We start from the raw sequence: 16,019 nt of genomic DNA on the forward strand, positions 1-16,019 counted from the left end.
CTGTAATTAAACAGAAGGCTAAAGGAAGAGAACCAAAATCAAAGTTAAAATTTAAGATTTATTGATAAGTATACAGCTCTGGAAAAAATTAAGAGACCACCACATCAAAACCCTGTCATGGGCAGCCCATTCTCCATACCTAAACCCCATTGAAAACCTCTGAAATGTAATCAAGAGGATGATGGATAGTCACAAGCCATCAAACAAAGAAGAACTGCTTACATTTTTGTGCCAGAAACGGTGTGTAAGACTGGTGGAAAGCATGCCAAGATGCATGAAAGCTGTAATTAAAAATCATGGTTATTCCACAAAATATTGATTTCTGAACTCTTCCTGAGTTAAAACATTAGTATTGTTGTTTCTAAATGATTATGAACTTGTTTTCATTGCATTATTTGAAGTCTGAAAGCACTGTTTGTTTTTTAATTTTAACCATTTTTGTCAGAAAAAAATACAAAATGTATTGCTTGGCAATTTGGAGATATGTTGTCAGAAGTTTATAGACTAACAGAAAAATTTACATTTTACTCAAATATACCTATAAAGAGAAAAATCAGGCAAACTGAACATTTGAAAGTGGTCTCTTAATTTTTACCAGAGCTGTATTATGTTAAATTTTTCACCCTTAGCTTCTTCCGGGGGCCACCTGTACTTTCTGTCCTATACCTCTTTGACTGTTGTCTCAGCTCCAGAGCTTATGTAATATGTCTTGTTGTATAAGATTGTATCGGGTTATGCTTGTTATTGCAGGGTTTCTTTTTGGATTAGGGCACTATTATTGAGAGATGCCATAGGCACTTAGTCACTTTATTTATCTTTATTTCCCTGTCCCCCTGTTCTTTGCGCTATACGCATAACATGTTATCACAGTTTTTGCACTGATCTATTGTATACTTTTTCTGCTCGGCCAGGAGCTATCAGTATGTATTTATTATTAATTATTGAGTAGGTCTCTCTGGTCCCTCTACTGGGTATTTTTTGTGTATTTATGAGCTGTGCCTTTTTGTCATTTTTTAGCATGATATACTTATTAATAAATGTTAAATTTTAACTTTGATTTTGGTTCTCTTCCTTTTAGCCTGTTTAATTACAGTTAGGCTTTTTGTTGCTCACTTCCTCTTCGGTAGGATGTCATTTCACATCTACAGAGATCTGGCCAATATTTTGCACCTGTCCTTTAAATCGTAACGCTAACCAGAGGTATGTTCTTCAGGTCTTTGCGGCAAAATCAAAGGGACCCTGCAAAACTACTATGTATTCTGGCATAGGAAATAAAAGACAGAATTTTTAGTTTCCACCTGAAATTGAAAAATGGTCAGTAAATAGAAGTCCTTGTTTTCTTCTGTCAAGTTGTAAAAATAAAATCTATTCTAAGATAAATCTGTTTTTGAGAGGGATGAGTGAAAGCCAGTATGGCCTAAAGCCAGTATGACCATTGGCTTTGTCCACATGATCCTTGACTTGCAGAATGGCATCAGTACAAGAAAAGTGGGTGTAAAACACTGCAAACTGGGTAAATTCACCCACAGTGGGCCACCGGGGTGACTAGACTTGCCATTTACTATTAGCCAGAAAAGAACACCATTGTATAGTTTCTCTGAATGTATTTTCCTTTGTTTAGCTATACTAAAGGTTACAGATGGCAGGAAATTCTTTAGCACATACTATCTTGGGTTTACATGTGACATTTGGTATTTTCAGATCCAAGTCTTTGTCTTAATGGATATGTTACCCAGGATTTCTATTCCTGACCGTATCAAATGACATATTTTTTGTTCCCATTGTTTTGAATGTTTATTGTTGGGTATTGTTTTGCCTACACATCAAATGTCAATCACTACTTAACTTGGGTGTATCCTCTGTTGTAGAGAATGACGTCTGAGGTGGAGGAAGAGATCCGGCTCCTTGGTGGAGGGGTGTCCGAACCACTGGTCATTCAGGAGCTTCTGGAGCGATTGCGGGAACTTGAGGTAAGGGGTGTTCTGGGACTACTTGTCTATTTTTTTTTTTTTTTTTTTTTCAATATTCGACACAGGATAGGACCGTCCTGATTGGGCACAATTTGTGTTGGTAAGATGGCATTTACCCTTTTGTGATCAAAATTATGTTAACGAAGTACCTCATGGTATTTACATTTACTTACTATAGGGCATGTGCTCATTTTGGTTTAATTATTTGTGGATTTTATTTTAACATTCCTTTTATGCTAATTTCTCTAATGAATGAGTTGTTGACATGAGAAGCTATAGTATAAATATAAAATTTGTGCAGAAAATTTAATGAATTTATTTTTTATTACATTTTTACACTTGTGCTGAGCAAATAGCAAAGACTTTATATAATGTAAGCTTAAAGGAGCGAACTGAAGATGAGCAACAGGTTCTATCATCACTGTGAATTGGGGCTTTAACCCCTTCACGACCTTGGACATATAGGTACATCCAAGGGCCTGTCCCTGCATTTGATGCGTGCTCTGTTGCTGGGTCCACATCTTTCCCTGCACATCTCTGACAGCGGCATTTAACACGCCAGACGCAAGCGCGTCACAAGACCTGCCCATCGGCGCCCCTGAGATGTGATCACAGGAAGCCAATGGGTTTTCATGACAGCCAGGGGCTGAAACACTGTTATGTGTAGCATAGGCGATCGGATGATCGCAGCTTCAAGTCTCCTGCAGGAACTATTGAAGCCAGTAAGAAGGAAAAAAAAAGCATAAAAGTTCAAATCACCATTTTGCACCATTCAAGATAAAAAAAAATTAAATAAAAAATACATTTATTATCGCTTCTTTTCCGAAATATCAGATCTATCAAAATATAAACTAAATTAATCCGATCGGTAAACCATAAAATGCAATAAAGGGCAATCAAAACTTCATATCTACCCCAAAATTGTATGAATAAAAATGTCAGCTCAGGGCACAAGAAAGAAGTCTTCGCCCAGCCCAAGTTCCCAAAAAATGGAGACTCTACAGGTCTCAGAAAAATGGCAACATTCTTTTTTTCTTACAAACTTTTGAAATTTTTTTACCCCCTTAAATAAAAGGAGAAAAAAAAACCCTATACATGTTTGGTCTCTGTGTACACATACTGTCCTGGAGAGTCATATTGCCAGGTCGTTTTTAGAATTTAGTGAACATGGTAAATACCCTTTAAAACAATTGTGGAATTGCACTGTTTTTGCAGTTTCACCGCGCTTTGATTCCCCCCGTTCTCCAGTATGCTGTATGGTAAAATCAGTGGTGTCATTCAAAAATACAACTTGTTCCGCAAAAAAACAAGCCCTCGTACAACCATAACGAAGGAAAAATGTTACGGCTTAAGGGTGAAGGGGCGGTAAAAAACAAAAGCGCAAAAACCTGAAAAATGGCAAGATGAAGGGGTTAACTGTTCATGTTCAGAAGGGAAATAAAGATCAGGCATGTAAAATTTCTACATGCTTGATCCCTTTTGTTCTGCTGGAAAATAGGCTGCTGAAGTGCCTGGCAGCAGTTTGCCTCTTTCTTCTCATTGAATTATATTTTTTGCCTGCATTAGTGGCTCCCCAGAACCAGCGTCGGCAAGTGCTGCCATTTTTACTATTGGGCTGAAGTACTTAAGGGGGAGAGAGGAGAAAGCAAGTCAATCTAGACATAATGAATAACTTGAAATAGTGCAAAACATTACATAATATTGAATTATTGAAGCTGGAGCGGACCGTATTGATGGAAAAATAACTTCAGGGAAAAGACAAAAATTAGATTGGTAGTGAACATGTCAGGACTGTTATGCCATCTTGCCCTAGGGCAGTATAAGGTGGTAACACACACAGATGTCAGTGCTCTGTCTCTTGTGTGAATAGGAATCAGTTTTTGAGAACTTGCTGTGTAATCTTTGCAGTGGGCAGCAGCTGCTGGCAACAAGGAGCCTGTTGTACATTGAGGATATCTAGGCTCAATTATCCGTGCTTTATTCATAGATTGACGGACTTCTTCCTGCGCCCTGTAATGAGGAGAAATCTGTCAGTCATTGGCTGGAGCATGGGAAGACTGTATATCATGATATAAATCAGACTCCTTATTGTCTGCCGTTCACAGATTATTATGTAAGTTCTCAAAAACTGATTCACCTTAAAGGGAATCTGTCACCCCATTTTTGGCCGATAAGCTGCGGCCACTGCCATCAGTGGCTTATCTACAGCATTCTGTAATCCTGTAGAGAAGCCCCCAATGTAACCTGAAAGAGTTAGATTATACTCACCCGGGGGTCCGGTCCGATGGGTGTCGCGGTCCGGGTCCGGCGCCTCCCATCTTCATACGATGACGTCCTCCTTCTTACTTCTGCCGTGGCTCCTGCACAGGCGTACTTACTCTGCCCTGTTGAGGGCAGAGTAAAGTACTGCAGTGCGCAGGTGCCGGACCTCTCTGACCTTTCCCGGCGTTTGCACACTGCAGTACTTTACTCTGCCCTCAACAAGGCAGATATAGTACGCCTGCGCAGGAGCCGCGGTAGAAGTAAGGTCGAGGACATCATCTCTAGAAGATGGGAAGCGCCAGACCGGACCGCGACACCCGCCCCTGCCCCCCTGGTAAGTATAATCTAACTTGTTTTTCTTCTCTTTCAGGTTACATCGGGGGCTTATCTACAGCATTACAGAATGCTGTAGATAAGCCCCTGATGGCGGTGGCCGCAGCTTATAGGCCGAAAATGGGGTGACAGATTCCCTTTAGCACAGACCATGGGGAAAATAAGTATTTGAAACACTGCCGATTTCACAAGTTTCCCCACCGCCAAAGAATGGAAAGGTCTGTAATTTCTATCGTAGTAACAGTAGCTCATGGAAAAAAGTGGCATAATTAGAGAGTATGTACTAGAATGCACAAAACGTATCAGTCCCCGCAACTAAAGTAACGGACAGATTAAGGACTGTTCGTCATAGAACATGACAATAAAGGGTGGGGGGGGAAACTATCATACAGTCCCATATATAGAATGGGAGGAATAGGGCTAAGTGACAGCACATGTGAAAAAGACTTGGGTATACTAATAGATCACAGACTGAATATGAGTCAACAGTGTGATGCAGCAGCAAAAAAGGCAAATGCAATTCTAGGATGTATTAACAGAAGCATACAGTCTAGATCACGTGAAGTCATTATTTCCCTCTACTCCTTTTTGGTCAGACCTCATCTGGAATATTGTGTCCAGTTTTGGGCACCACATTTTAAAAAAGACATCAACAAACTGGAGCAAGTTCAGAAAAGAGCGACCAGAATGGTGACCGGTCTGCAAACCCTGTCTTATGAGGAAAGGTTGCAGGATTTGGGAATGTTTAGTTTGCAAAAGAGAAGACTGAGAGGAGACTTAATGGCTGTCTACAAATATCTAAAGGGCTGCCACATTGTAGAAGGATCAACTTTATTCTCATTTGCACAAGGAAAGACTAGAAGCAATGGGATGAAACTGAATGGGAGGAGACACAGATTAGATATTAGAAAAAACTTTTTGACAGTTAGAGTGATCAATGAGTGGAACAGGCTGCCACGAGAAGTGGTGAGTTCTCCTTCAATGGAAGTCTTCAAACAGAGGCTGGACAGACATCTGACTGGGATGATTTAGCGAATCCTGCTTTGAGCAGGGGGTTGGACCAGATGGCCCAGGAGGTCCCTTCCAACTCTACGATTCTATGATGTAACAAATCTTTATTAGATATTTAAAATTGGCAAGGGAGAAAGTGGGTACACAACATATACACAAATGAACGTGCCTGGTCACACATGGCAACAAATTATAACATAACTCAATAAGAGAGTATGACAAATGGATTACATGTAAATGTAACTGAGACAAAGCACATGAAGATACAGGTAGCCCTGTATGGTATGGTGTCAGATCATGCCTATAAGCATGGATGGGGTTACCAATATGAGCAATATTAAATGCAATTAGCATTAGGTAGTAGTGTAAGCATTATAGCAAGTTAACACCATAACCACAGGAGAAATGGACAAACGAATGTATTATACTGGCGGACTGGCACCAATGAAGCAGGTGCTCACACTGCCTGTGTTTCTCCCCAAAGCGCTTTTCGGAAACCAACCTTCGAAGTCAATGGGGACAGTGATGATATCTGTAAAGCGCTGCGGCATATGATGACTCTACCTTATTAGAGTTTTCCAGTCGTGGACCGGTTGTGTGCTTGTCAATGAATGTGACAAATGGTCCACAACGTAATTGACGGCACACAGATGCATCCATGTTACACCAGTGTGCTGTTGCCAATAACTTGTGGGTGGGTGATGATTGCTCCTCTGTAAACTGTCCTGTCCGCACTCGCCGCCCACCACCCTGAAGCTGCTTCTGTACGACCATTGCACAAGAAGTGAAATGAAACAGAGCTCTTATCTCGCTTCTCAACTATTCCAGGCCTCGCTTGACAGATGAGTGCAGGGTTTTATTGCTCAGCTCTAATATGACTCTAGGTGTAAGCCTTTTGGTCGTACTTGCAGAAATGCACTCTGGTTAAATAAGGGCCATATGGGCTGGTGATGAACTGGTCTGTTTCTTTATACCCGGTGTAAATTCTCTTCATTGTTTGTTGCAGGCTGAAAACGCCGCTCTCGCTCAAGCCAATGAAACCCAACGGGAAACTTATGAACGTTGCCTCGATGAGGTGAGTTATGTTCATTGTTTGTTCTCCCCGTGTTTGTGTGGGTTTCCTCCCACATTCCAAAATACATACTGATAGGGAATATAGATTGTGAGCCCCATCGGGGACAGTGCAATAATGTCTGTAAAGCGCTGGGGAATTAATGGCGCTATATAAATGGGTAAAATAAATAAATTCAAGTACAGCACAATAATTTCTTGTTACTGGGTCAACAGAAATCAATGCTTAATTCAATAAAAAAGCACTGTAATGTGGCAGCCATCCATGTGCTATAATCGTATCCTGCACACCTGAACAGATCTGATGAGTTATGTCGACTTGGTTTATGTCATGTGTCCATCTATAATGTAAAGACATTGTATGAAAGTGAAGTGGAGCAGCGAGTGCAGCCAGAGGACAAGGCTTAAAATTCAGTGCTTATGAGACGTGAGGGGCTGCTATTCGATGTCATGGTTAGATACTTAGATAGCTGTATGTTACAAACAGCTGCGGGAATGCAAATATTTTACAGCCCACGGCTGGCTTCAATTATTGTGTCACCCATATGGAATGTCAGAAATCTTGTCCGACATTCAAATCCTTGAGATAAGAGTTAATATACTGTATATAACCACAAGCACAACTCTACAATCTCTTAGTTTTCTGATGACCGAATTCTAAAGAACAGGTTAAGCCAAACAATTTTGAACATCTGAAACTGATGGCAGTGGTGTAAATCTATTGTGTAAGAGGCATAAAGCTGGCAGTTTAGAAAGAAACTTTCACAGAATTAGTACTAAGCCAATTCAAGCTGTAGTCACAATTGTGTATTTTAGTTTAATTTCTTTTGAATTCTATTCAGAGTATCCTAATGTTGTATGAATCATAGTACTCTATTAGGATAGTAGAAGTTGGACAATGCACAACCCCCGCCTATAATTATAATTGAATCAGTTATGTAGTTGTATATTTGAATTGCTTTTTTTTAATTACTCAATGCACAAAGAAAGGAAATTAACCAATTAAATAGGAGTCGCCCAAAAATAATGTCATGAGCTGATGTGCAGTGACATGCCATTATTGTAGAAGTGTGAGCCTCACGTGCACTGTACACACTTTGTTTGGTACTCGGCCACACACTTACCGGTCCTTCACTTGATAGTGTTACATTTATGGAGGGCCTTTCAGTTGGACGCTGTTGATCTAACACTTACCAATTGGTACTTTGCAGCTTTATGGCCAGTTTGTAGAACATGGGTCAAGCATCCACACGGCAAGCCCCATTTAAACTTTGAGAGAATGAAGGATGTAACCAAGCATTTATCACTCTTCCAGTAGATAATTGATACATTTGTTTAGCTAGATTACCTGATATGAACTTAACCGGTGAGGTGGATGATTTAGGCTGTAAGTCAGGGTGAGCAGTACAAACCGAAGGTGATGGTGCAGTGGGTCCGCAAGTGGCTTGACAAGGACAGCAGGGAGGGCAGACGGACAAGCAGAGCAGGATACACCACATAAAGCAGAGCCAGATGTGTGGATATACACAGGAAAAGTAGATGCCTAGAGAATTCGGGACTTGCAGCTGATAAATGATTAATGGCAGAGATCTATGCAATCAGGAAGTTGCAGAAGGCAAATGGTTAACCATACTAGTTACTTCTTTGCAGTGATGAAATTACACACAGGAATAGTAGATATTAATAATATTTATGTACCTAATTTATAAAGATATTGGTGTGAACAGAAGAAATATTAGATGACGAGTACAGTCACAGGTACCTCTAGCAGTATAGTTAAGGCTAGTTTCACACTAGCATTTTGAGGTGCAATGGACGCTCGCTGTGAAGCTCCGCCCCCTCTCACGCCTCCTCTGGTCAGCTCCGCCTATGGTTTCATGATGCTGCATGCGACCTGAGTATCTTATCTTTAGCATTGGGTACACAGGCCGTGCGCTGGTATGCTTTTGCCGGTGCATGAGTCCTTTTGACGGCCGCATCAAAATGTAACACGATGCGTTTGGCGCAGGTCGGCGCACCATCAAAAAGCTGCATGCACCAGCAAAAGCATACCTGCGCACGGCTTGCTTACCCAATGCTAAAGATGGGGTATGCAGGTCGCATGCAGCGTCATGCGCCCATAGGCGGAGCTGACCGGAGGAGGCGCGGAAGGGGGCAGAGCTTCACGGCGAGCGTCTGCTGCGCCTCAAAATGCTAGTGTGAAACTAGCTAAGAGTTCAATAGCACAAGGATTCACAGGACTGAGCTTGAAAGTATTTGCTGATCGTTAAATAGCAGGCAGAAGTTTTCTGGAGAGATGATCAGATAGCGGGGTGAAGTAGATGATTAGGCAAACATCTTTTATATCGCGATAGCTGAAAATTATGCTTCCTGAATACTCAGACAGCATATGGCTGCCTGAGCTGGCCTCTAATAAAGGAAATATGCCATGAGAAACAAACTATTGTTTAAATGAGTTTTCTATTTTTAAATGTATTTTATTTATGTTTTTGAATGTGTTTTTTTTTCTTTTTAATTTTTATATACTCTACATAAACTAAAATCTTGCCATTTTCTCAATTGCCTATACTGGTCTAGTATTGGACTCCTGCGTACTTTTCTTTACAGAAGCCGCATGGACATTAGCAGCAATAGACTAAGTCAGACTGTCTGTATAGAAGCATTTTTTGAGCGTGCTCTAATCTGGGCAAAGCTCGTTGTGTATGGAGGGTTAGGAGGCGAGCTGTGCCATCGCGTATAATGAATGGTGAATCCTGTGTAATACTTTCTGTATAGAGGTGTTGCCTGTTCTGTCTGTGATTGGAATGAGACTGCTGAAAAGTCTGTATTGAATAGGACTTTATTATTTTCAGACAGTGGACTAAGAACACATAGATCTGTTACTCAAAACCATTTTAAGACTACTGTTATAACTGCACTTTTTTTTTTTTTGGTTTAAATTGTTTCAATGTTTCTTATAGGTTGCAAACCATGTTGTTCAGGCACTTTTAAATCAAAAGGTAAGTAATTCAATTTTCTGTGGGTTTTATGATTTTTGGCTGTCTTTGGCTTTGTAGCACTTAAAGACTTATTTTTCAAATTGTATTATACATTTTCTGATTTGCTTCGTATTTTGGAATAGTCACGGGCTGATCTATAAAATGTGGACTTGGCAAAGTTTTTTTTTTTTACTTTTTTCAATTTGTAAGCTCCTTTTGATTTAAAGGTGTATTCCCATCTCCAAGATCCTATCCCAATATGAAGTAGGTGTAATACTAATAATGTTAACAAATACCTCCAATTAGAAATATAGTATAGTTCTTCTGATTTGCTATGTCACTTGCCACATGTACAGGACATTGCAGTAGCTTAAGTGTCCATGGTTACGACCACTCATATAGTGACAGGTGCTTGCTATTGGTCATTACCATGGATACCTTAGTTACTGCAATGCCCTACATATGGTAAGTGACATAGCGAATCAGAAGAACTATGCCACATTTCTAATTGGAGGTATTTGCTATTAGTATGATTATTATTATTACACCCACTATATATTGGGATAGTATCTTGGAGATGGAAATACCTTTTTAATGATTTACAGTCTCATACCATTTCCTTCCTGTAATATAAATATAATGGATATAGTATAGATTTATATCTCTTAAAGGAGTATGAAGGTATTTGTAAAGCCACTTGCTGTTAAAAATGTAACCAAAACAAACTGATTTAATGGTCCCCTAAAAGTACTTCCGACTTGTATAAAATATGATGTACGTTGTCATAAGTTTTTTTGTCTTAATGAATGTTTACACAATTTTAAATTTGTCTTCTAGACTTTTCATCCAGATCCTTCAGTTTCTTTTCTTGATTTTTCCTCTGTATTGTTAGTTCTGCATTATTTTATTACATTGTAAAATCTTTTTTCCCGCTTCAGGATCTTCGGGAAGAATGTATTAAACTGAAAAAAAGGGTGTTTGACCTTGAGCGGCAGAACAGAGCGCTGAGTGACCTCTTTCACCAGAAGTTACAGCGCTCCTCGGGATCATCCCCGGAGGTAAGAGCTGTTACCATGGATTACAGGTTGCGTACGAAGCACACGGTTGAGTTGATTTAATTCGACATATGTGTCAGCTACAGCACCTTCATTTATTTATAGTGTCTGTTTCTGTTCCACTGAAATATTATCATATCTCATCAGAATAGATTTTGGTTTTGGAAAATACACTGATTAGTTCACCAGACAGCCACATTCATAAGAATTCATGAGCTTTTATATTTTCCAGAGTAGGACATTATGCATTAGTTTAAATGTTTTGTTACTCTACAAGCTATATTAAGTGAAAATTGGCCAACATATGCATTCTTAAAGGGGTTTTCGCCTTGCAAATAAAAGGTCCCCAAACACTTATACATGTAAAATAATAAATACAGCCGGTGCACAACCTCCCCGGGGCAAGGGACAACTTTCTGCCACTTTCCCGACCTCTGTGCTTTGGTTTTAATGGTGACATAACAATTACGACGCGCATCACCGCTTCATCCAATCATTGAGCTCAGTGGCTCAGATGTAGACGGCACGTACCGCTGAGCTCAGTGATTGACTGACTGCAGCCTTGATGAGAGCTGTAGTTGTGACTGGACCGCTGCAGCCAAAAAACCGACACCATAGCAGCAGCCGGGATCCGACCCTGGCCCCAGGGAAGGCGAGTACATGCTGTGGTTTGTTATTTTACATGTATAATGGGACCAGTTAAGTAGTGTGTTCACTACTTCAATTAATTTATTTATTGAGCTAATGTGTCATAAGTATAAAAAATAATTAAAAAAAAAATTAATATGATGCATCATCGTAAACTTCCATGAAAGACCTATTTTTTTTCCTTGTTTGAACTCTCTACACAGGATATTAGTCGGCAGACATTGAAACACATATGAGCTCTAAGAACTAACTTGTAAAACATTTGTGAGCAAATTGCATCATTTTTTAGTAAAATTACTGGAACACTAAAACAGCTAAAGGGCCTTTTACATGGGGTGATTAGTAATTTTTATAAAACAAAAAAAATCCAGATTGGGAAGATTTGCTCAATCACTGTACATTGCAAACACAAAAGTGACGCAAGCGAGATATTGCTTTTGTCATTGGTCAAATCTTTTACGACGGCCTAAAAAGATAAGTCCTAGGTATCAAACTCCCCAGTATAATCGGAAGTTATTCGTGGGAATAGAAGGAAATAGAGGCCATCTCATAAGTATTAAAAAAGACAAATGCCTATTAAACGTCAACTTGCTACACTCTGTCAAAATGTGCATCAATACAAAATGATCACTTGTAAAAGGACCCTTAAATACCCTTATCACAGGGCACCTGGAATTTATTTTTGAAGTAAATTTCCAAACTAATCTTGTTTTTCATCCTGTTGTATAATTTTCAATGTTTTCTATCTTTGCCCTTTAATAGATGACATTACTGATACATATTTGTTTTCTAATATAGTTGCACCCATTGCAGGCCCTGTCTGACTCCCAAGGAGGGGACCTTGACCGGATATCTGTCTCTCTTCCTTTGGGACAATGTGGAATGCAGAGAGAGGTAAATAATTGACTCTTTACCTTTCTGAAATGTGCATACAATTAAGGGAATTCGGAAGATCAAATCAACTTGGCTACATGCTTAAGCCCCCGTTACACACTGCGATATCGCTAGCAATATCGCTGTAAAGTCACCGATTTTGTGACGTTGCAGCGATATTGCTAGCGATATCGCTGCATGTGATACTTGCCTCCGACCGGCTCCCCCGCTGCTCATCGCTGGTCGCGCGAGAAGCTCCTGGACCATTCTTCGTCGGCCACTTCCTGCTGGGCTTCCTGTGGTGCCGACTAGCGACGCGTGGAGCCGGGCAGGAGGACGTCAGGATCGCCGCGTCTGACAGGTAAGTAGCGACCCCCGACCCCAGCAATGTCGCTGGTGAGATCTGCCTGTGTGGCAGCTCACTAGCGACCACTTAGCGATGCACCAGCGATCCTGACAGCGTCATATCGCTGGTCGGGATCGCTGGTGCATCGCTAGGTGTAACTGTACCCTTAGATGAAAATGAGTTAAACCCATTAATTTCTGCGGGACTGGCTAGCAATCTTGGAAATCATTTTAATATAAACAGATCTTGAACATCTTATGCACAAGACTGCTGCCAGTGCAATGTAAAACAAAAATGTTTTGCTATGAATGTAATTACGTTGTAAAAAAAATGTTAAGTGTTTAAATCCATATTCAGAAATAACCAATACAGTCATTTTAATTTCTAAATGGTATTCAGTCTGCACCCTTAAATAAAACACTTGTAGCAAAGTTATGCAAATTATATAATCCTTATTCTCTCAAGTTAATGTTTCTCTTACTTTTGAGAAAAGTGACTATTTTATGCTTTTGTGAATATTGCACATTTTTTTTTTCATATTACAGCTGCTAAATTGTTTCGACAATTAGAACTTTTTTTTTTTTTCTCAAATAGGAGAAACAGCGTTCTGGTCGGGCCCAATCATCATGTCGCTCTCTAGATGCCATGTCACCATTCCTCAGGAAAAAGGCTCAGATCTTAGAAGTCCTACGAAGGCTAGAAGCCACCGGATCTCAGAGTGGATCACCATGCACTACACCTCCAATGTATCTTGGGGCAATATCATCAGCTAGTGGGAATGGGTTGCGTGTAAGACCTGACCAAGGCTTGGAATACATGAATGGTGAAGGCTTGCCTCCTTCAGAACATGGTGGAGATGAACCTTGGACCTCTTGTCTGCTTCTAGCTCAGAGTGGTTGGGAGGAGCTGTTTAAGTGGAAGCCCATACAAAGAGAGCCACCAGCAGGTAGCCCTGGAGAGGGAGGAGGGGAACACCTTGGTTTGGCATCAGGAGATGATGGACAACAGTCTTCGCGGCAAGCAGAGGGAAGCTCATCATCTTCAGATGATGATATTGGAGATCCTCCTCCTCCAAGTGAAATTAGGCAACGGTTGCCATTAACAGACTTGACTAAAGGTTTAGCCCCATGTATGTGCTCCCGTGGAGCGGTAGATAAAAGGGGCCCTATTGAGGGCCATTTAGATGGAACTAGCTTTGCTAGAGGTCACACTGGGCATCTTCATTCATTAACCTGCTACAGCAGAGGCCTTCGTGATATGGTAGAAAGTCAACATGTGCCAGCGACACCACCAGTGGTTACAGAAAGGGGGGACTCCCTGTCGTCTTCACCAGGAAAGCAATCTGGTTCTGAGAATGCTTCTGATGGGCCTTCCTCTTCTTGTCCTCCTTCTCCTGGAGCATCTGTTAGTTTGCCAAGGGATGCATCTATTTTTCCCCATAAAAATGGAGCCCAGGAGAAACAGGATGATTGTCCGCCGTCATTGATGGTAATTCCTAATCCTCCCTGTCCTGATGGACAAGATGCACTTATTCCTTCCTCTGAGCCGCGGACTCCTCATATACCTTCTCCAGCTAAGTTTCTCAAGTTTTTAAAACTGCCAAGCTCAGGGGATAAATTACAAAGTCCAAACTCTTTGAGGCTTAGCCCTCAGCTTACTCAAACCTCTAAAATCCCTTGTAGGAGCAATAATTATGAGGTATTTCCTTCACCACGACTTAGTAGGAAGACAACAGAAGAATCAACTGGTTTTGAAACTGATCCACCGTCTCCATCTGAATTTATTAATCCTGACACTAGTAGGCAAGGACAAACAGAAAGGTCAAACAATTTAATAAATAGGCCTGGTATACAGTGCTACACCAAAAAGTCCCATGACTATGAAAATGTTCCTGCTAAAAATTCTGTGCTTCCCACCGCAAGCCAAACTGAGGATTTGGAATTGTCTCCCAAACTAGTTGAAGTATGCTCCTCAAATTTTTCCCCTGGGCCTTTTGTACATTCCCAAGTAAATTCTTCTAGTGATCATGGTCAGATAAACACACCGTTTATGAAAAAGCATGTAACTTCCAGAAAACCTACTGAGTCTGCTGCACCTGTCCTATTTAAAGAAAGAATTGGAAAGCTAAGAAGCTCTGACAACCAACAGACTGAGCTTGCTGTAGCATTAACAGATGAAAACAGGATTATACCGGATGGCCCTGATCTTCGTCCATCTATGAAAAGATCCGTAGGTGTAAGCAGTTTAAGGACTCCTGAACCTGGATCTACTGAGAGTTACCCACCAAGGTACCATGGACAAAAATCTGATTCTGCTCGGACTCGACAGACAACTTCTAATTGCCCACCCGGCTCACCTCATGGTCCGCGTAATCCATCCCGTGCACCACCTGTACCAAGCAAATCTCCACGTAGTCCCCATGGAAGTCCAACAAAGCTACCTGCCAAGTCCCCAAGTAAGGCAACAGCAAAGCCTCTTGTTTCTCGACCGCTGAGTGAAGAGCTAAGACCGAGTCCCAGACAACCCACTCTACCAAGTGATGAAAAACAGAGGATGCAGTCCACCAGTGCAGGCAAGAAAAGTAGCACTTGCCCAGATTATGCATCTCCACGTAGTCCAGGTTCACAGGGCACAGAAAATCTTCCATTGAGTGCTTTGCATTCTGCCATTGAAGAAAAGGTGATGAAGGGCATTAAAGAAAACATGTTGAGATTGCAGGAACAGCACCATGCACCTGCCCCTGATCCTAAGCAACGTAATTCCAGTGGTATTGCAAGTTGGTTTGGTTTAAAGAAAAGCAAACTACCTGCTCTAAGTCGTAGGCCTGAGACAGGGCGTATCAAAGAGGAGAAAAGGGAGAGATCTGCGAGTGGCTCTCCTCGGACTAGGGATGCAAAGGGTGAGAGCCTGAATATTTCCATGTTAATGGAGAAAGCTGAGGATCTCCGAAAAGCTCTTCAGGAGGAGAGAGCCTACATAAACGGTCTCTCTCTCGACAAGAATCGCACAGCTGTGTCTGTAGATCAGACACGGGAAACTTCAAGACCCTTGACTGCTGACAACTTTATGCAACAGCTCTTGAATCGGTGAGTAAGGTATCCTCAGAATTGTTGACCTGTAAAATGCATCCTAAAAATGGTTCAAATTACCCTAATGACATTATTTTTTTTGCTTATAATATCAAAAATATTAACTTTACTGAGACCATAGCATCTACAAAGCATGTGTATATTTAAAAAAAAAAAAAAAACAAAACAAAAACAAACACTGGATTTGTTATTTTGCAAAACTGAAAAGGGCAATAAATAATATCAACATTTGGCCAAGCAGATAAAAGCTGCACACTAAATTATAGTGTCTGGCTTGAAAGATCAGTGTTATGAGCCAAAAGTACTTATTTGGGCCAATTGTGATTAAAATTCTTTCATCTTTATCTCAACAGCTTTAAAATCCAAGGTACAGTTCACATGGA

The 16,019-nt window shown here is 40.8% G+C and overlaps 1 protein-coding gene across 7 annotated transcripts in view; it reads left to right on the plus strand.

Annotated features, from left to right (window-relative positions):
• Positions 1 to 15,655, plus strand: part of LOC141078153 (nck-associated protein 5-like) — a 74,484-nt gene extending 58,829 nt beyond the window's left edge. For 6 of the 7 annotated variants that reach the window (XM_073564986.1, XM_073564988.1, XM_073564989.1 and 3 more), the window contains 6 exons: positions 1,869 to 1,970; positions 6,583 to 6,651; positions 9,608 to 9,646; positions 10,564 to 10,683; positions 12,127 to 12,222; positions 13,142 to 15,655. In XM_073564986.1, coding sequence (XP_073421087.1) covers positions 1,872 to 1,970; positions 6,583 to 6,651; positions 9,608 to 9,646; positions 10,564 to 10,683; positions 12,127 to 12,222; positions 13,142 to 15,637 — 2,919 coding nt within the window. In that variant the 5' untranslated portion in view covers positions 1,869 to 1,871 and the 3' untranslated portion in view covers positions 15,638 to 15,655. The remainder of the gene's footprint in view (positions 1 to 1,868; positions 1,971 to 6,582; positions 6,652 to 9,607; positions 9,647 to 10,563; positions 10,684 to 12,126; positions 12,223 to 13,141) is intronic. The other variant, XM_073564985.1, reaches the window with a different exon arrangement.
• The last annotated feature ends 364 nt before the right edge of the window (positions 15,656 to 16,019 follow it).

This window comes from Dendrobates tinctorius, unplaced genomic scaffold (genome assembly GCF_039654945.1).
Source record: "Dendrobates tinctorius isolate UK_male_01 unplaced genomic scaffold, ASM3965494v1 ptg000513l, whole genome shotgun sequence".
NCBI classification, from domain to species: domain Eukaryota; kingdom Metazoa; phylum Chordata; class Amphibia; order Anura; family Dendrobatidae; genus Dendrobates; species Dendrobates tinctorius.